The sequence below is a fragment of the Pagrus major genome, chromosome 4 (assembly GCF_040436345.1).
Source record: "Pagrus major chromosome 4, Pma_NU_1.0".
Lineage (NCBI taxonomy): Eukaryota > Metazoa > Chordata > Actinopteri > Spariformes > Sparidae > Pagrus > Pagrus major.
In genome coordinates, this window is record NC_133218.1 from 4386747 (window position 1) to 4409443 (window position 22697).

General features: G+C 39.3%; 1 protein-coding gene across 3 annotated transcripts in view; it reads right to left on the reverse strand.

Annotated features, from left to right (window-relative positions):
- The window catches only part of znf609b (zinc finger protein 609b), an 88669-nt gene that overhangs the window by 23262 nt on the left and 42710 nt on the right, over positions 1-22697 (reverse strand). For all 3 annotated transcript variants that reach the window (XM_073464547.1, XM_073464546.1, XM_073464545.1), the window contains one exon: positions 4751-4976. In XM_073464547.1, the coding sequence (XP_073320648.1) occupies positions 4751-4976 (226 nt within the window). The remainder of the gene's footprint in view (positions 1-4750; positions 4977-22697) is intronic.

Genomic DNA, 22697 nt, shown 5'->3' on the forward strand with positions numbered 1-22697 from the left:
GCGGAGGTGATGAAGCAGCTGTTGGTTGGCATGCTAAATGAAACGCGCACTCACACGGTGCATGCCTAAACAGCTCTGTATGAGACTTGTCACGCAGAGAACTGTTCAACTTCACTGCTAATCAGGATGCCTCTGCTCTGTCTTTGGGGCCTCGGTTTGTTGCTCCTTTGCCTGGATTTGCTTGATTTCCTCATTTGGTTCTCATTTGCTCAGTTGCCCCACCATGAGAGAAGTCTGCTTTCATAGGTCTCTTAGGGAAAACCAGCAGAATGGCAGCACAGTTTGAAGAAAGCAGCATCTGGGTATCTTTCATTTTAAAACGAGCTGGTGGGTTGTTAGCCACTCGTACCATTAAAATGATGTAAAAGGAATCCACATCTTTGTGTTGTTTAACGTAGTGTGCAAACTGTAATACAATGGGGCTATTGAGAAATGCCTCCTTAGAAGCTCAGTAGAGATCCAATCTTATATTTAAAGATATGATATGTAACATTTCTTGCATGAAAATTACTGTAGAGTAGAGATGCATGATATGGATTTTTTTTTTCAGCTGATAAGGATGAACGATTAATTACCTGCTTTATAACCTGTAGTTTATGCACACCTGAGGGTAAGAAAAGCTCAGATGTAGTGAGCAAAGATGGATGATTTAATATTCCATTGCTCTAATAAGATTTGTTGTGTTAAAACAAGTATACCTTTTTCCTGTTCTCTCTTGAAGAACGTGAATTGCAAATTATCATTGTTTTCTTCCTCAGACTCTAAAAGAAAGCCAACATGTACAACAATGTTTGACTCTGGAGTCTACGCTGCGTGGCTCTACCTCGAAGCAGTAGTTTGACGTTATGAGCGTGGCATGCACATGTTCCTCTTCTTTGTATTTATTGGTGGATCTCAAACCAGATTTAAAGGTGCATACCACCACCTACTGTTTTGGAGTGTATACATCCTGCACTTGCTAAGTCAATAAAAACAATCTGGCATCATATTATCAGGTCCATTTATCGGTTATAATTTAGCTAATAATATAAATGTTTTAATACTAGAACTAATAATGTATCAAGCAGATATATATCTTGCAACCCAGGGGCTGGGTATTGTTAAAAAAAAAAAAAAAAAAAAAAAAAAAAAAAATCGATACTGATATCAATACCGATTCCTTGACTTCGATAATGGTTCCTGAATGAGACCTCTCTCGGCGTAACGGCCAATCACCATCACTTTTAGATCTTGGCACAACAAGTAGACTGCTTCCTTTATTGGCTTATTGAAGCTGATGACATTAACCTTCCTTAGGTATTTAAATTTGACTGTTTATTCAACAAAACTTTTAAATATTACCTTGTCTGTGAATATTTCTGTCATCTCAGATAGATTTTCATTGGCAATGGTGTTTTTTTTTTCAACAATGAAGACAACAACTCCCATCATCCCACGCTACTTCACAAAGTCGTCAAACTACATCTTCTGCTTTCATTGTTGTATTGAGAGAACCCTAGCAGCAGAAATTACAGACTGGGTAATTTAAGTCCACGACTAATCTGATGGTCAGTTACAACAACTAAAACTGGTTAGGACTCAGGAGTAGCACAGGTTTTGTCAGCAATGAACAAACAGCGGTCTCAGACAACTGAGGGCCACTTCACAGTTGCAGTTATCAAATACATCTCTCCAGCCTTTATCACGCGATTTTCAACCCCCACTGTCTACCTGATAGAGGTTTTGTCTGAGATAAAAAGAGGCTTCAAAGAGAGCGAGATGTGCTGGTTTCTGGAAACCCTACTGGCCTCGCAGCTCCGATGGCCATAACAACCTGTGTGCTACACCTGCAGAGTTCCCTCTCCCGCCTCCTCTCTCCTCTATACCACTTTTAAAACCACTCCAAAGCTCCCACCAGCCCCCTCCCCACTGAGCCACAGAGTTGAATCAGGAAAAAGACACAGCCCCATCAGGCCAAACCACCACCTTTGGAGCCAAAATAGCAGCTTTGAGAGAGTGAGTGCAGGCGAAGGACAGACTTGGACGGGGAAAGGGAAGGGGGCAGGGCGAGGGGGAGGGTCAATCACTCTGTGGGAGGCAGAGAATGAGGGAGCACAAACATCGTACTGGTGTTGGCTCAGAGCCATGTTTGTGTCACTAACAGAAGTAGCCTTGTCTGTCCTCCCCACCCCCCACCCCCTGCCTTGCACTCGCTCTCTCCCAGTTTGCTTGGAAACAGAGTCAAGGGGTGACTGGCTGAATGCTTGGTAACAGAGAGGAGTTTCAATAGAAAGGAGAACAGGGGTGAATCAGACACAGCTCAGGGCTGGAGCAAAAATCAAAAAAAAGGGAGAGGGGGGAGAAAAGCCACTCAATAGCAGGGACTGTGCTTTGGGAATGTTGATGAGGCAGGGACCTTTTTCTGTTCGCTTCCTCCAAGTCAACCAACAGGCAGCACTGTGGATGTGTGGGCGATTTGTACTCAGCATGCCCGCAGAGCAACTGAGCGCGAGCTGCTTTGAAGATTAGGTGTTTGCGTTATTTCACATGCACGACAGAAAAAGAGGGCAGTTTTTCAGACCAAGCAGAACCTGATAGTGCGAGTGATACATCTCAAAATTAAATAAGCTGAATGCGGTCTCGATCAAAGGGAGGAAAACTGAGAGAGTCTAAGATTTCACTCGGACTGTACTGCAGGAGAGGAGCCAACTCTATTCCCAAATGGCACGCTTGCAAAAAAGTGCTTTGTGTTATGAGGCATGTTGTTGTGGAGAGCAGATATCTCTGTGCAACAAACTCCCGCCTGCATACTCCCGGGCAAAAAAAACTAATCAAGGCCACCTAAGAACTGCCTGCCAACTGCTATTCTTGTTGGCAATATTATGCAGGATGTGTGCTGTTAAAGCACACATTAGTACCAACTCCGGTTCCTGCGGCAGTCGGGGCAGATCCAATTACATTTTAGCAGGCAAAGTATGTATGGTAATGACTGCAAGATGATCATTTTTTAAAAGACAGAAGCTTCACTAAAGTTTTGACAAACTCATACCACTTTGATGTGTTAATACACAGACTATGTAAGTAAAAAGCACTAAACAGCTTATTTTCTTTCATGTCAAAAATTCAGGAACTCATTGTTCCACAAGAAAGAGATTCATAAAACAGTAATGATGGAGAAAATAAGATTCAAGCTAGAGTTGTGAGTCTCATCCTCTCTCATTCTGAATTGATTCAGATTCCAAACTCGATTCTTAAATGTATTATGCTGCGATGGAGGAGAAGAACTTGATCCAACCAGCCCGTCTTCAACGAAGGAAATCGTCTAGGCTCATTTTGCATTTCTCACAGAGGAGAAGAAGGTTCACATGACTCGAACAATGTGTTAGACAAAGATTAAGTATTTTAAGAATAATTCAAACTGAGGGCTACATTTTTAAGGCTTCATCCAGAAGCTAACATTAATGCAGCAGAGCACCAGACTAGCCAACACACACTGCACCACCTCTACATAACTGCTACCCACCTCTGATCAGGTGGAGAAAATAATACAGCCCATAGTCGGTTTAATTTAAAAACATCTGCCTCCCTTATTTTGTTTGAAAAAGAAAATAAATCTGTTTCTGCAGTGACAGCTGTAAGAACCTAGAACCAGTTCACTTTAGTCATCAGTTCAAAAGGTATTGTATTGTACATGTCTTGTATTTGTATGAAGTGTCAAAACATTTTGAAATTAAAAAGTGGTGTGATTTCACCATCCACACACACTTGTCTCTCCTTTATTTTGTCAGATATGGATCATCAAGACTCGATAGCTTCATGTTTCATGTTTCATATGTAATTCAGTGGAACTAAAAACACAAGTGAATGGTTTTATACAGAATGCACTGGAGTCAGATCCTGAAGTTCTACTCTGAGAGTTATCATATTGTGATTACTTTGAGAGATATAAAGATGCCATTATGATTCAAAGGGAATTAGAAAGATAATTAATAAGATAATTAAATTAAAGATAACTGAGTGGTGATTCTAGAGTCTATTGGGGCCCAATGCAAAAATTCAGGGGGCCCCTCCAACCAGCGTTTACCATTATATTATAAACAATCTGACACCAACATAAAATGTACGAAATCCAAACTTTTTTTAAATGACCAATGTTTACATTAGTAGTATTTCTGAATATAAATAGTATTAAAAACCAGAACAATTAAAACTTAAATTTATAGCTAAACAACTTCAAAATTGTTGGATTATTTATTATAAGGTCATAGTTCATCAACAAAAGAGCATTGATTGTGAGGCAAGAGGGTTTATAGCTAGCTAACACTATTGGTGGTCATCGAAGGCCACTTTTCCCAAATTTCTTGGGGGCCCCTAAACATATGCCTGGTTTGCTTCTTCTGATAGTGCACCTCTGTTTTTGCAACAGCCCAATCTATATGTTGGTCTTTCACAGATATATCAATATCAGCCTACGTGTTGTCCGATACGTGCAGATTTGGGGGTCTGTACCAAACACGCTTCCCAAAAGCAGGAGAACACGATTGCGCTACAGCACTTCATTATAATGCTGTTTTGTCACACATTTCACTTTCAGCAAAAATGTTCAGCTTCTGAGACTTTGAGACCAAATTGTGATTTTGATAATATTCGATTAATTGTGCAGCCTTAATCTAAATTGAATCATGAAACCAAGAACCAGAACTAAATCAAATCATGAGATTGCTAAAGACTCCCACTCCTCCTCATCAACACATTAAACTTCTCCACTTACCGTCTTCAGTTTCCTGCCACACGATGCCTTCCAGATTGACACTGGTACCAGGCTCACAGGGCCCCAAGCACTCAGGTTCAGTAGCCAGGGCCACATCGGATGTGTTCACAGCCACTGAGCGTGTGCGCACCATTATCTGCTCACATGGCGAGGAAATCTCACTGTTGCCTACTGTGGCCAGGAGGTGGAGGGGAGGAGGTGCTGGCGTTGAGACAGGAGATTCCATCTGTGAAGAAAGAAGAAAAAAGTGGGGGTTGAGAGAGAGAAACACATGAGACACTTCAGAAGCACTGTATAAACACATACAGAGCAGATGTTAAGATACAGCCAACGGATGCCACAGAGAGGGGAAGTTCACAAAGTGCTGAGACCGTGAAAGTCATCTCGGCACAGCACTTAGTGTTGAAATATAGTACTTTGTCTTTCCTCAACCTTAGAGGTGATTAGCAGGCAGAGAAGGCAGGGAGGGACATGTGAACTGCCTCTGTGGAAGGACAGAATTAGTTATGCAGGATTGGTCAAACAATCCCTCCCCCAGCTTTCCTCCCTCGCACACAGCCGAGCAAGATCCGTGACACCAAATCATCTCACAGGCTGATCACTCATTAATTCCCTCAATTAAAAAGCTAGTTGTGGAAGGGGAGCGGGCTGCTGAGGGTCAGTAATTGATTCCACCTGTTCTGACACACTGTGACAGCAATGAAGAGACAGTTGGCCTACATGGAAAATGAAAAGAACAGGGAAGGAGGGAGCTGACGAGGGCAACTGAGGAGAAGAAGAGAGAACTGGAGGTAGAAATGTGTGTAGGCGGAAAAAGAGACAGAGAGAGGAAGACTGATGGTGATTTAAAGGCCACAGTGACACCAGGCTTAGTCCTCTTCATTCAAAGCAGTCGACATTAAAGCTCTCCAAATCATTAGCAATGAACTGCAGGAGGAATGCTCTGCTGCAGCCAACAACACACATTTATTAATTGGGCATAAACCACTCAGTGCTCGCAAATATGCTGCCAATGCTGGATCCAATTAGACCGAGAAGACAAAATACCAACTGACACATTGGATTATAAGCCTGTACACCCTTTAAATAATTGTTTTAATCTACTTACTGTTCCAAACTGAGTATGATGAGGAGAACTAAAAGTACTTATCACTGCATAAATTGAAGATGCTGCTTCATTTTGATCCATCTAGAGATGGAAGCATTGGCTGGCACTTTGGTCCACACTGAAATATCTTCAAATTCATGATCCTCAGAGGATGAATCCTAATGTCTTCACTGATCCCCTGAGTTTTCCTCTAGCGCCACCAGTACCTCAAATTTTTTAATAATCTTGAGAAATATCTCAGCCTCTACTTGGATAAGCTAGCACAAATTCACATCCATGGTTCCCTGACAATGATTCATACTTTCGATTTGTCCAGTACTTTGACCAAATACTTGGGCTGGGTATCCTTAAAAATGTTAGATACCGATACAGACACCTTGACTTTGATACCGATTCCTGAACAATACTTTTTACAATACCAATTTCATGAGATCCCTTTTAACACAAGTGTGTTAGTGTTTGTCCTGTATGCCTCGAGACAGCCAATCACCAGCACTGTTAGACCTTGGCACAACAATCATGCCACATGCTTATTGACTCACTGACACTGATGAGATTAACTCCTTAGGTATTGCAATTTGGTATCGAATGACAAGACATTTTTCAATACTCGATAGCATCGAGGCAATTCGGTCGGTGCCATTAAAGTATCAAAGTTTGATACCCAGCCCTACCAAATATGTGCAAAGGTTTAACAATAATAATAATGACATTCCCATCAGCCTCAGCTATACTTCATATAGAGCTGTATTTAGTGCTAATAAGAAAATGTGACCATGCTATCATGCTGAACTAAGGTGGTGAACGTGAAGAAAAATTAGCATTTTAATTCTTCATACTTTTGTGTACCGTGTCCACTTACAATCTACTTTTAGAAAATGCAATTCCATGCTATTCCAATTACATTTCGCTCAAGGTGAATTAATTTAATTGCTGTGATTGATCATCATTTATAAAACAAATTATTTGGGAGCATTATGCAATGAATTATACTGTGAGACATTTCAGATCCATCTCAGAATAAGAAATCTGAATTTGTGATGAACTCAGTGCTTTGAAAACCAAACATAAGTCCCTGATGAAATTTAATATTAGCTCAGGACTTGTCGTCGCAGAAGCTTCATATTTCATGGTTTACCGAAATGAGCGTGGAGAGCACATTTCTCCCGGTGCTCAGAGGAAGAACAAATTAATGTGTGCAGAGAGCGACGGAGAGTCAGGCCTAACGACATCGTAATCACTGCGTGTCAGTTTCTGATGCATGATAGGGCCAAGCTGCAGGCCGGCTGAGTGAATGAGACAGGACAGGTAATCACCCGAGCTGTCACCACACACTGTTCCTGGGCCGTATGGAGACACAGAGCCGCAGACACGACCACACATCAAACTCTCCTTCAGAGTGACAGTGAACGGTGAAAGGTGCAAACAGGTTCATGCAGAGCCTCCTCTAAATTGACTCAACTCCTCAAACTCAAACTGTGTCGACATTTCGGGAATTGGCATTTTTGCCATTTTGTGACCAAGGTGAGGTGACATATCGATAGCCTGGAAATAACCTCTTTTTTAAAGAAATAGATTGTAGTAGGCTCATGTCAATACAAATTGATAGTATGCAATTTCCCTTTTTCTTTTGGCTAGCTGTCAGTGGGCGATGCTTATTAATAAACACAGAAACCCAGGTGCAACTGTTCATGTCTAGGTCTATAAAATGTCCAGAAATCAATCAACCGATGATTTAACATTCCATTACTACAAGATTTGTTATTGTAAAACTCGTAGAATTATTCTCTCCTCTCTGAACCCTTGTGGAACATTTATCGTAACAGGTTTCCGATGATTTATCAGCCCAATAAATATCACGTATCCCTAATTTTCTGTCAATCAACAATTTGATTCAACCCAGACACTTTTATAGACCTAAAGGACAGTGATTCTCAAACAAAATTAGGGGTCACGATTCTCCAAATCCATGATTCGATTCAACTTTAGATTTTAAGGTCATGATTCAGTTTAATAGATTTTTTCAGCACTGATGGCTATGCTGTTGTTAGACTCACATCTGGATTTGTAAAGACCAAAAGAACATTGGTTTTATGCCCTGACAACTAACATTTACATTTTCAAAGTCTTCTAAAAGCTTGTTTCAACCAAATTTAGATTTAGAATCAAATTTCATCTAAAGATGATGTATAAGCAGACAGGAGAATTATTTTGCTTTGAATGTCACAAATAAAAGTGACAAGCCAGTCTAAGGCGACTACGCAATAAAAGAAACATTCACTATGTAATGGTACAAAATAATTACAACAGAATCACAAAGGAAATGGCACCAGTGCACAATGTGCATGAACAGTGGCGCTCTATTTCCAAGTTCTGTCAATGGATGAGTGAACAAAAGGACTTTCACAGTGGGGCTGCAGAATGTAAACCCACACAGTGAAATGCCTGACGTCTTGTCCAGGGTTCTGAAAAAACCACAGGCGACTGAACTGCACAACTTGTCAGATTACCCGAGGCTCTGCCCGATGCTCAGCCGATGCCAAATTCCATGATGTCTTCCCTCTTTGCAAGACTTTACAAACGGATTTGAAAAATCTCCCCCGAAACCACAATGCCTGAGTGTCACGCAAACCTTCTCTTAACTGACACCCCATGCCAACTCCCTGGAAAGCCACACCGGCAAGAATAATATTTAACTGACTGACAAAAATCCAATGAATCTTGGACTGCAGTTGAGCGTACCTCACAGTGCTGACAGAGGGGAGAACTGTGCACAAACACTCGCCCGTGGCAGACAGACGCATGCTGCACTTTTTACTGGACACATTAACTTCAGCTTTAACTTGTTTATTAGAGTTGGGATTAAGAAATTGAGCACTGAGCTTGGGCGAGGATTACGAAAGGATTACACTGCAGTGTCATACTGAGACACCTGTCTTGGCTGTACTCAAGTGAGCGGTGTGGAGCTTGAATATAGCTGACCGAATAATACCTCCAATCTGTCATTGTACATAATATTTGAGTTTAAGGCTGCGACTAATGATTATTTTCATTTATTTATTCTAACCCTAACCCTCCGCAGATTATTGTCAAGATATTTGATTAAACGCCATGTCTATTAACTGTCTTAATGTTTTAAAAATGCTCATCGCAGTTTCCCACAGCCCAATGTAACGTCTTCATATTGCTTCTTTTGTAAAAATATCAATAAAATGACTTTTATTTAATCTTAATAATGAGTGTAATATGTACGAATATATTTGGTAAGAATCTGTGCATTTGGTTTCACTCATACAGGTTATAGATGAGTATATCATTGTAACTTTACTGGAATACAGTTTCCTTTTGTTGTATCCTGATTACGTAATCCTGTTACATTTATTGTGTTACTTCCCAAGCATGTATATTATCTTATGCCTACTTCCTTATTATTATTTTCTTTTTAGTGTGTTTAAGTGTGTTGTAAAATAGAAAAATGTTAAAAAGAAAATACATAATAAGAAAATTGGCATTACATTTTCTTTTGACTAAAAAAATCGATTTGACTAATTGTCGTAGCTGTAGTTATGTCAGCAATACAAATGCATTAATTTGACTCTGACAACCACTGACATGGGTGACTAGCTTTTACAAACATGGAGTAGTGACAAACAATGACAACAAAGAAAACCTAGGTTGTTGTTATCATGTGTCATTAGACGATAAAAAAAAACCCATAGTGAAGTTTCACACTGGTCATGTTAAACCAGATATTGTGACAGATATTATTGTGTCTAAAATGGTTATTGGTAGAAAGACAACATTCATTTCTATCAATGCCTCAAACTAAACTCACTTTCACACACACAACCCTCATGTTGGACACAGGATAATGGATGGCTGCATGTTCCACTCGTGGTTTCATAAGAGACTGCTGTTACAGGTCACAGAGAATCATGTCTGCTGCAGCAGTTCAATACACATCGCTGCTAAACCATAGAATTGCTTTTCCCTCCGGTGCTTTTTCTGCATTACTAGGTACCAGCAATAAGCGCCACAAGCACTTTCTCACATGCTGATTTATTGTGCACACTCATGCTTTCTTTCTCTTTTTGCTCTTTATGTAAGACCAGTTTGGTAGTCGGTTACAATGCTGTTTAAATGCCAGCATCATCAGGAGAGGCACTCATGCCTGATAGGATCCAGCTCATACCAAAGTCGAGACCTGCATTTAACCCTCTTTGGAAGGTAACACACACTAGGGTCATTTAGATTGACCGCAGATCTTGGTCTGTGATTTTAACACAATACTCTCTTTATCTTAAAAAGGTGCTTTATGGGTCAATTTGTTTCCTTTTTTTAATGAAGACTGTGTACTTTACAGAAGTGCAGCTGCAGTATTCAATATCAGAGAAAGATTAATCCAACAAGACTGTGTGAAATGTAAATACTACAACAATAACAACATACTCAATATGTAACTTTAAGATGATGCTTTGTGGGCAATGTCTCAAGTGGTTAACTCAACCTGACTTTTAGCATACTTATGTTGTGTTAAGAGGTGAGAAGGTATGAAGATTCATCACTTTGAGTCCCTCTGTTTAGCATTTACAAGCGGTATATAAACATTTATGAAGACTGTTTTACTATATAGTCATTCATTAGCTGTTTATACACCAGCCACCACTTACAGGTGCCCACAGGAGTAGTTAAATTTAATGGCAGATACATTAATAAACACTTATATCTGCTTACATCTACATTATAGTATGTCATAAACCATATGTTAAATGTTTTTGCTGCATATTCATGCTACATAAATGGACTTGGTTAAGTGTGGCACATTCATTTGACTTTTTCATGATTAATATGAGTTATTAGGCTATTATAAATGTTCTCAAACAGAAACAAAGTCTAGAAATTAAAAGTTGTTTTATTTCATTTTGCTTTGGATTTTTAATTGTTTTATATTAAGATGTAATTTCTTCTTGTGTGGATCCAAAGACAAATAGCTTCTACCTCAGCTGTGGCTAATGGGGCTCCAAATAAATAAATACCATGCCTTATACACATTATTCGAATCTACTGTATTATTGTTATTACAAAGATATAGGACATATTATTTTGTGAAATGAATTGTGTTCAGCGTAGAAAAACCCTTCCGTTTTCATTCCTTTAAGGTCAAGTAACTGATAATAAAAACTAGAATGGCACTCAGTAGAGTGCATACCTTGGCCAAGGCACAACAGTCCCCTTTAATTCAATCAAGCATAATCCAATATCAATCAGACATGTTTAAATCTGATAGATCCATATTTTTATTTGGATCTGCCTCAACTGTGCTCATAGATACTAGCCACTTGAATACGACCAATTATTTTTCATCAAGATCCATACAATATTCCCTGAGAAGTTAACAAAAATGTCAAAAAACATTTCTATCATAGTTCCTGGATCTGCACCAAAAATGAATGGGGTCTATTCTGGACCAGGACCATCCTCCATTTAGGTTTTTGGTGGAAATGACTTCAGTAGTTTTTGTGTAATCCTGCTGACAAACAAACCGACATACATAAAAACCAGACATGCGAGAAAACGTAACGTCCTTGGCGGGAATGATAATATTACCGTGGATCTGTGATACTTTCTGAGATGTTTATCGTACTGTGAAAATCTCATACTGTTGCAACCATAATCAAGATCCACTGAGAAATGTTTTTCAGTCGAATTAAATCTAAACTTGATCTGAACTGGCCTGTCTTGATTGTGGAACCATCAGGTTTTCCAGCCTGATAAAGCCCGGGAGATTCACCACCATTTTCAACATCAAAAGAAAAACAACATCTGTCTTGAAAAGGGAAAAAGTAATTCTTCTTGACACAAGGGGCCATTATGAAGTGAAAAGGAATCCTCGCTGAAGTGCTATTAGTTGGCTGAGTTCAGTGTTTCGCTTCAATTATGTAATTCTCTCTGACACCGGGGGCAAACCTTGTGAACATCTTTGGTGAGTTAGTGAGGTCGAAGGCCACTGGAGATTACACTTCTTGCTGGCTCTGGTCGGTGCCTCTTTCAGCACCACTGACACTCAGTTACGAAAGATTAGAAGAAGGAGCCCGAGCCTCTTTTATCTGGCTGTCATACAAACAATGTGGGCACTTGTAATCTGTACTACATTGTCGAATCCACATAATGAATTTAAATTCTAACCAATCCAGACAATTGCAAAGCAGAGTCTGATTATCAGCATGCAATCACATCATTGGGTAGCTTTTATAGTGAGCTACATCACTGAGGGCACTGAAGTAACATGGTTATTAGCATTAAGCTACAATTGAAAACAAATGCACAAGCCTCATCTTATTTGATTATTAAAATGTTCATTTCAGCCTGAGGACAGAAAAGAGAGGCATTAAAATAACTGGATTCTCTTTCAAGTTGTGAAAGCCACCTGATTGTTTTCAAACACTGCACATGGGACTAATTCCTGCACTAAAACCACATTGTCATTCTCTTTGAAGCTCAGAGTAAATCACAGAAACTGAGAGAGAGAACACAAACAGGAACACCTGACGTCTATTGTAGACCACCAGCTGGCAAAAGGCACTCCAGTTTCCAGGCAACTCTTTTCAGTTTTAGCAGCTAATTGTGCTTTCAGGAAAGCATAACCACACATAAATAATACAGAGAGGAAACTAAGCTGTGATGAAGTCAGTCACCCACGACCTACAATCTCTTTGGAGCCATAATGAGTTAGCAAGGATCTCACTTGAAACAGTTATTGTCTAACAAAGAAGCCATTTGCCATATGACTCTTTAACATTACAGGCCTGTGCTACGCATATAAATGACTCATTTTTCATATATCAGACCGGGGGAGTTAGGATAATGTTTGACGTTTCTGTAAATGTTTGTGTTATGTATTTTACCTAAGAAACTCAACATTTACAGGACATTTCATGCATTTCATTTTAAATGTCTCCAGGAAATACAGATTAGTGTCAGCCCACATTTTTACACTTAACATTACAGCTCATTTTATGATGCAACACAACCTCCAAGTTCAGAAACAGAAGAGCGCAAGACGAAGCTATAAACATGAAAAATGTCTGTAAAAGCTTCACACGCAGTGCAGAGTAAACTTTAATCTCCCAGCGTTTAACAACAGCTGTGAATCACAGCTTAACTGTTACAAAGATGAGTAATGCTTTTACATTTGCTGTAAATTTCAGCAGTAATCAAATTTAACATCTTCTCAGTGTGACACACTCAGAGCTACTATTTTACCAAGGCCTTCCATTATATACTGGAGGAAAAAGTACACACAGCTTTGTCAAAGAGAAACCTCTTCAGAGAGCAGGAAAAGCTTTACCTGTGGTGACATATGCACTTGCTGATGAAAGGACAACATACATTAGTCAAAAGACTGCTCCTACAGCTACCGGCAGCATGATGGGAAGTAAAAGTGATATAAAAAGACAGAAGGCACCGGGGACCGCAGGGGAGAGGGCTGAGCCAAGATAAGTGGAGCTTACCAATTTGCTCACTTATGAAGCAGTGGCCTAATTTGCCCCGTAAAGCAAAGTCGCACAGAGGAAAAACTCCTCTGCTTTTACTGCTTCTACTATCAAACTGCAAAAATCAAACCAGACCATTATTTGGTAAAACTGAAGCTTTGTTTACAACCTTTATGACTGTTTGAATGCTTGTATTCCTGGTGCCGTTGGCAAAGTTGATGCGTCCCCCACATTTCAGCAATTAACTTTGAGAGTAAAATATGAAAACTATTCAAATAAAACCCAACAATATTTACTTTTAATGCTTTTTCAGTGATTTATAAACATTCTTGAGTATTCAAGAGCAAATTAACACCCTGTTTTAGCTTCAAATATTCAGACAGGACTCATATTAGCTGCACTGTGAAGCTGTACTTAAGCAGTGGACGGAGCTAAATGCTAATGTCCGTTTATGTTGTGCTGGAGAGAGAAAGATGTCTACCATTCTTTATAACCATCTCTCACTAGATAAAAAAACTACTAGCACCAACTAACATTTGTTATTAAGACTTTTTTAAAACAAGTTTGATTTTGTGTTTTCCGGCAAATTTGTGAAGTCTAACGTGACTTGGCAGTAAAAAACAACAGAAAGGCAAACTAGTCTCCTAGGAACAGAGTCAATTGTCTGTTTTAGCGAGTTTACCCACATTTTAAAAACCTTATAAGTATTTATTAGTGCTACTTTTGGTGTAAATGGGACTAGTTGAGTATGTTAGCATGCTAACATTTGCAAACTAGCACTAAACATTATAGAGCTGAGATTCTATCATATTAGTGTTATAAAAACATATATATTTAAAGTTTATGTCAAATCTTATGTCTTCCAGGACATCACATTTTGTGAAATATAATAAATCATTCCTTTAGGGGGTTAGTAACTAGTATCTATCAATAATTGTGTACTGCTGTATAGCAGGAAACTGATATTTTCCATGTCCCTGTTTCACAGCAATCCATTCTGTAGATGTCAACAGATTTTGTTCAAAATCACAAATGTAAACCTCATGGTAGCGATAAAAAAAAATATTAGGGTGCATCCTCTGGGGACCATAAATAATAGTTTATAACCAACTACCTGACAGACCAACATTACCATCCTTAGAGCCCCAGACATATCTTTTCTATAGAAGAAGACAAATAACAGCTAATGGACTTAGTGTCTAGGTAGCCTTCAGTGTTGCCTCTTGATGTTATTCTGTGCAGTCACAAGCTCAACTTATTTAGCATTTTGCTTGTCTTATGTAGCAGGTGATGGGCTAAATATAGGAAAGTTACCTCCACATTATATCATGTAGGCTTAACTCAACCATTCCTCACCTCATTATTACCTCAAGCTATGCTCTATCACAATAAGACTAACAAACAGATGGGAAGACACAACTAAATGATCCCTTGAGGGAGGCAGCACTGTCTCTATGCTACATGGCAATTGTCAAAACAAATGAGAATTGGAAAGATTACCTACTTTCCTCTTTTCGAAAAGTTCACATTTTTTGTACCTGCTCAGCTCAGAGATCTGGCAGGGAGGCTGGATGTCTGGTTGGTTGGCTGGCTCACACACAGCAGGTGGTTCAGTACACTTTTCTCTTGTCTTGGTTCAGCTTGACCTTGTCAACCTAATTCCTTCCTTTCCTCTCTCGGGCTCAGCCAGCTCCCTTGAGTCTACGCCTGCTATTGTTTGTTAGATGACAGGGTGGGGGTTGGGTGAGGAGTGCACTGGGGTGGGCTGTAGGGTATCATAAGGACTAAATGCTCTCCATGTAGAAGCAGGGCAACCTGAACATCTCTTTGTGTTTACTGCTGATAAAACATGTTGAAGGTCTAAAAGAGGAACTGCCTGCACGGACTGTATCTGTACTCCATTAACAGGAACAACACTATTGTTTCTGTCTCATTGATTTATAACATCTGTGGTTTCACAGTTAGTAGTTAGTGAAATACACACATGTATAATAATGCAATTTATTGTTGTGCAACATTGAATAATAAAGTTGGGCTGAAACTATCGATAATTATTAGTATCCACTGATCTGACGGCAACTGATCAATTCATCCTTTTGTCAGAAAATAGTTTAAAATACACAATGCAATTTCCTAAGGCAGAGGAAGACGTCTTCAAATTAGGGCTGCATCTCAATTATTTTATCATTGAGTACTCTACCAATTATTCTGGTGATTAATTGAGTAATCAGTTAAGAAATACTGCACGCTCTGCAATTTTTTTTCTGTGGGTTATAATTTTCTTCAGCAAAGTGTTAAGTTACTCGAGGACTCATTTCAGCCCTACTTCAAATGTCTTATTTTGTGCGACCAATGTTACCACTAATTAATTACAGGGATGCAACATAACATTATTTTCACTTTCAATTACTTCCTTGATTAATAGATTAGTTGTCAGGTCCATAAAACAACAGGAAATGGTGGAAAACGGTGAAAAACACACTTTCCTTAAGCTCAAGGTGAGGTAATAAAATGTCCTGTTTTATCCACAACCAGAAGATTGTGCCTGTGTTAACTGTTTTGTTGTATTGTTATTTTTGGTTTTTGGTGACATTGTTGTATGTTATTTTATACCTCTACTAATATAACTAGCGCAATTATTGTGTAAACGCTGATACATCGAAAATCCAATTTAAAAAAAGCTATTACAAAAGACTCGAAAAGATTAATTGACAATCAAAATAGTTGGTGATAGTTGACATCTAATTGAGTCGATTCTGTGGTTTCATTGCGGCTTGTGTCTGGATGCTCTCAGCAACATGACATTGCAGCTCGAGTTAGCTGCAGAGCAACATTGAACACTATTAATTCATTCTGACACTGTAAATATGTCAAATGCTTCCATTGTCATCAGCTGGAACTCTGCTAGGTTCTGTTAGGGATTCTGTCCCTTTCTCCCATTTCTCATCCTCCCACTCTGACCACAGGTCAGTCGACAACAACAGTATCTATTACAACAATAAGCCACATTCCTGCCAAGGTCACCCACTTGAGTCCAACAGGGATAGAGGCTGTGCTGGAAGCAGAAATCCAGATAAACTTAGATGAGCCTATGAGGATTTCTCTCTCGTCTCCCTTCTCGATAGTCATAAATCTTATCTCACTGCAAAGGGAAACCTGACAGCAAACTGAGAGGCTGTCATCAACAGCTCAGCCACCTGGATTCCCACCCAAATACCAATGATTCACTTGTTGTCGTCTAACAAGTCTGAGGCTTTGACCAAGACTTTGAGATCGGGCTGGGGAGAAATCTAGCTCCCTGTGCAGTGTACTTAATGTTTACAGTTCACCATGATGTTGACAGCCGCAACCAAAACTTTCCCCTGAGCAGTCGAGCAAAAATAAACGCTCCTAGACACACTATCCAGAAACTTTATCAGCTAAGCAACAAAAGACATTTTTACTAGTCACACATATTATACAAGGAAAACAAGTTGTTATTCAGGCTGTGAGATTTCCCCAGAGTCCCTAACCTCAAACTATTTATAGATGTTCTGTTAGTCTGTTTCCCTTGTGTTGACGCTCTTCTGTGGGTGGTGCCTTCTCCAAACATTAGAAAGACAATCCTACGCTAAACATCAAGGAACACAAAACATTATAATAATAATAAAAATAAAAAACAGAACAGAATTACGCCAAATTACTTTCTATTGTTTTGTGTTACTGGGACTGCCCCAAACAAGCACAAACAATGAGTATTCTGCTTAGCACAACACAGACTTATTACTTTCACTGCTGGTGCCAGATTTTGGGAGCTTCAGTAAAATTACAGTATTGGATGATGTATTAACTTGAATTTGGCACTCAGGCAAAATATAAATCATTAAGCCCTAATAAAATGCTAAACATACCTACATTACAGTCAGTAGATAAGCAGGACTCCCTTGATTGGCTTCCAGAATCTATTCTCGGTTTGTCAACTTGTAAGAAATGCAGTCGAGGTTTCAGCTGCTCAGATGATAAAGGTGCCGAGGTTAAGGCCATGGCTGTGTTTGTACATGTGGAGGAGTGCACTGAGCTCTGCTCTGCAGATAGCGCTCGAGCTGCACTCACTGCAGCGTCCGTCATGCTGCTACTTTAACTAGGGCTTGCTACTCTGATTGACCTCTACTGCTGGCTGTCTCACAGAGCTCCTATTGAACCATGTCTATCTTAATGGACGGTGATGTGCACTATTACTGAGTGCCAGGAGTTCCTGCACTACAGCTTCAAAGCCCTATAGACTTTTACACCTTAAAACACCTTGGGGCAATGAACGCTAGAGCGTGTACCACATGGCATTTCAACACTTACTGGTGAGAAGGAAAAATAGCTGTAAAGGCAAGTCAGGGTAACTTACACCACAGTTTATTTTCTGATCCACACGGCACGTCTCTGACTTGTTTCGATAATTATAGTCCGGAGCTGACTTGAGAATAATCCAGGGAGTTACGTGAGAAGTCTTTTCTGGAGTGAAAAACATGCCAAAACAGGCTGACCTGGAAATAAATCCACTTTAGCATGTATCAAATCAATCTAAAAGCTGTTTGGAACGACTCAGTGGATGCACTTTGGCATAACAAAAGGAGATTGAGCCCTCAAATGTTCCTAAGACACTTGCCTAATCAAAGGACATGAGGCAGGACGTGTCAGCACAACACAGTAAGCCATCACACTGCCGCCGCTGGTAGAGACTCTGAACAAATTACATCTCTGTGCCCTTCACATCATTAAAAGCACTAATAAGTGAGGCTGCGGTGATGTCGAGGGAGCAGGAGTAAAGTGAAACCCACTATAACTATAACGCACCAAATCTCCCCTCTATCTGCCAGCTGCTTAGCAGAGGTCTGCTGCTCTCAGCCATTGGAGTTTGATGACCTTGTTAGTTTGAGTGCCTAATCTGCTAATGCCCTGATAAAAATAAACAGTCAGTGCAGTCATTGTAGTCCCCCTCCTCCTCCCTGTCTGCAGCTGCTCTCCATAAACACAGATGATACCTCCATCTTTATTTATCCTGGGAATCTTAAGAGCCAGGGGGTCAGAGTTATGTATTGTTAGTGAAAGATAAATGCCTTTTAACATAGCGTTACTTCTGACATTTTAAATGTCTACATGTAGATATAACTTTAAAGATGTTATTAAGATTGACTTAACATTTGATAAAAAACACAAAACTGAGCATGCTCCTTATTTTCAATATTAGCTAGCCACCAGCAGGCAAAGATTATTTTTCACACTATATTTGACTTTTATTTTAAGGTTACTCAAGTACATTCATTCCCAACACTCTGCCTCTTTGGAGGTTATTAATTCATACCCAATACTAGATTTTAGATGAGCTTGAGATAAATAATTTAACGAAGTATTTTTTTTAGAAATTCTTAAAAAAACCAAAACGTAGCAGACAAGCCAAAGATGTTATATCCAAGCTTACTTTTGACTTCCACTTGGAACTAGAGTTGTACCAATACTATTTTTTCCTTTCCAATGCAAATTCTGATATCTGAAATCTGATACTAGTGCATTAAAAAACATGTATGTATTCTAGGAGCGTCTCTATTTTCCAAAATCACAATTCGATTTGACTTTTGATTCAAAGGTCACAATTTGAATACAAAATCAATATAGTATCTCTGGCAATGTTATCAGTTCAGTTTAGTACAGTTCTTTCTCCATAAAAAAAAAAAACCTTCTCAAAGAAATCAATAACGTATCTCTGAAACATCGCTGACACTTTCAGAGACACCTTCGTACCAGACAATTGTGTTGTGTTATTTTATGGATGTGCTTTAAGTTTACCGAATATTGAGATATTTGCTCGAATGTTACAGCATCTTCAGGCTTTTATTTTGAAATAAATTTGCACGTGGCACCATCATGGCAGCAGCGACAACTGACTTCGATATTTGACAAAGTGGGGAACCAGTGACAGACTAGCTAGTCTGATAATATCATCTATCACTATATTTGGGAGGGACAATTATTGTAATATAAATATTTGATACTGTCCAAGCCTAATGGATACTGGCTAATTGTGCAGTAAAAAATTTGTTAAGCTACATACAGGTGTACAGGTCACTGCTGGGAAATACGTTGCTAAATAAGTTTGTGTGATATCAGATCGGTGCATTGATTCAGGTACCCGCCGACATAGATAGGACATGGTAGTATCAGAGGCATGTCAGAAACAACCCTACTAGGAACAATCAACCCTGGGGCTAACAACAGCAAATCTAATACAATGTACAGTCTGTGAATATGGTCTGCAAAAATCAAGTAGCTACATTGACGTAATAGGTTTGACATTCATCTTAACTCGATCAAGACAAAAGCCCAGATCATAATAGAGGAGAAGTATAGTCTGAAGGTCGTGCAGCACAGAAACAAAGAATTCTTGCATTATATTCTTTAAGTATATTAAATGTCCCATTATTCAGCAATAACCACATTGCTGGGACCTTTAGAGTAATAACCCCAGCTATATTATTAACAATAAAAAAACTCCATAATAAGTGTGACATATGACTTAAGTGAATGGATTTAACAGCAAATGTCTCACTCTTCAAGGGATACATAAACCTAATGGATATGATTAAATATAATTTAGTTTTCCAGATGGACAGAGAGGCCCCACTTACGAAACATAATTGAATGTGCGAGCTCAGCTCATCGCCAAGGACTAAACAACTCCCAAGCCTCCACTACAGAGAGGAGCTCATTTCCATATTAACTTCACCTTTATTGATCCGCTCACACATCCTCTCCTCTTGCTGCTGCACAAACACCCCAAAGACCTTTTGGGTATTTTGAAATAGTATGGTGGAGGGGAAGAAATGAACTCAGGACTATTTAACGATCATCAGAAAAACAGTGCATACTTGGGTAATTGTACATTCTTTGGGCGGGGGATGAAAAGCCATCTCAGCAAAACAACAACTACATGGACCACTAATTCAGGAAGCTTGCCCTGCATATCGAGCTGAGGGGAAATAATATTCATTCTTAACATGCCAGGCCAACAACCCCTCAGCCCATCGGTGCACCAGTGAGGACAAAAACAGTAACTCAGCTAAAGGCGAGCCCATCTATTTGATTTATTTACATTTCAAAATGATTTCACAGTTGCAACAAGGAGAACCGAAGGTGCAGATACACTCCGTTTCTGCCGCACAGTTCTTCTTATGCTACACTTTGTGTCTGCAGACGTGTTCAAACATGTTAGTCAGTGTGTACATGTGCTTGAATACTTTTTGGGCTGGGCACAAACACAGGCAGGGGGTATAATGTATGTTACATGGACCTTCACAACCACACAGATGCGGTAAGTTTAAATTGGCATTAAAAGAGGAGATATTATTACATACTCAGGTATTGTATTTCTGTCAAAGGTAGCTGGGCACCTATGAGTGGAGCTCGACCAATATATCGGTCGAGATACAGGTATATTAGTATCATCTTATATGCTCTCTGATATATCTTTTTTAAAGAGCTTAATGCAGAAAAAGATACTTTTAGTAAATTATAATTAAATAAATTCCCAGTTAAGTTTATTTTTTTGTGCACTGATGTCATTTTCGGACAATCAATTACATAATTTAACTAAACATTTTAGTGTTAATTTTGCAATATTACACGAGAGAATGTGGTTTACCATCATTATTGGCACAGTTATGCGATCAAGACCGAGGTACGAGTAATAAAAATGCTTCAAAAACATCCCATTAGATTTTTTTCACAAATCGCATCCTGTGTATAACTTGTAAACATTATTACATTTTCCTGAGCAGCTTGCTGGGAATTTAAATTGTTGGTTTTTGCTCCAGCTATGGCTGCTACAATGTTGCCATGGAAACAGTGGAGTAATATTTTTAGTGATGAGCTCGGCGTGCTGTCTCCCTGATGTTCCAAATGTCTAGCTGGCCTAACTACATGACCGCATTTGAGGAATCACTGCAAAGAAAGGTAAATATCTACATCAAGCAATGGTCAGGCTAAGGCTACATGGATACCAGCAATGTACACTCTTTCTCAATCCTTATATTTATGTTTATCTAGAGTTTGTAATGAGCACTGTAAAACACTGTAGATACACAGTGATCACTTATTGGATGTCAACAATACACAAAAGGTTAATGATAACGTGAAGCAGGATTTTACAACTCTGGAAACTTTTCACGCAACAATCGCTTTGTCCTGCAACTCAACGATTGACATTTAAACAGTAAAACATTACAAAGTAATCAACAAGGAATGGGTACATATCCCATATTTAATGGGCTAACACAATGTGTTGCCAATGAAATCACATTGTGTTTTGACAAAAGCTGTCCCAGGTTCCATTTTTTTTGCCAGGCAACCATGCATTTGTTTTGCCAGAGCCCTCTCTTGTACTGCATCGACCAACTGGTCCCTGTAATGAGTAAGGGCTGAAAGTGTCGTGGATAGTTCAGGACACTTTCAATGTCAACATTGCATGTTCTCCCCGTGTTTGCATGTGTTTCTTATTCTTGTTCTGGTTGTCTCACAGTCCAAAAGACATTCATTTTGAGTGTATTGGAGAAAACAAAAATGCCTTTTAGTGTGAATATGAGTGTTAATACCCGGAAGAATAATCATTTCTAAGGTGTCGACCAACAGGGATTCTGATAAAGAGTAAATCCACCTGCATTCATTTTTCTTTGCACGATTATAGTCACCTAATTATTTCCAGCAGTACTACACACATCACACCTTTACCCGCAACTGCAATAAATAAAAACCACCTGACAAGATTGCTGACCAAATGGGTCTGGAAAAACAGCAAATAGGATGCACACTGTTCTGACAGAGGACTTGTTCTCTGCCTACAACAGATAATGCAACGCTTCGGTATTCAAGGACACTGATGCAGTCTCCATCCATTGAGCGTATCAGCATTCATGAGAGGACCGCTGTGGCAGGGGTGACTTTGATGCATGTGGTACTCTTGTTTAAGGAAAAGAAACAGCATGAGAAAATCAAACCCTCGCACACTGGAGACTATAAAAGTCATTGGCAAACAACCAATTTTTGAGGAGAGGTATACGTAGAGGACAACCTACATTTATCACTCATGACATTAAAGGCTTTTCATCTAGTAAATCACGCAAATACAGATAATCTATAGGACTTAGGGATCAAAAGTCTGGAATGCAGTATTGAGAAGACTGGATTTGCTGGACAAAGAGGACGAATAAAAGGGTAAAAGTGCAGAAAATGTATCAGGAACAAGATGTCAACTCCAATTTTTTCATCATTTAAACCTTAAATATCTCAGAAAATGGTACAAGAACAAGCTAGGCTCCGTCTA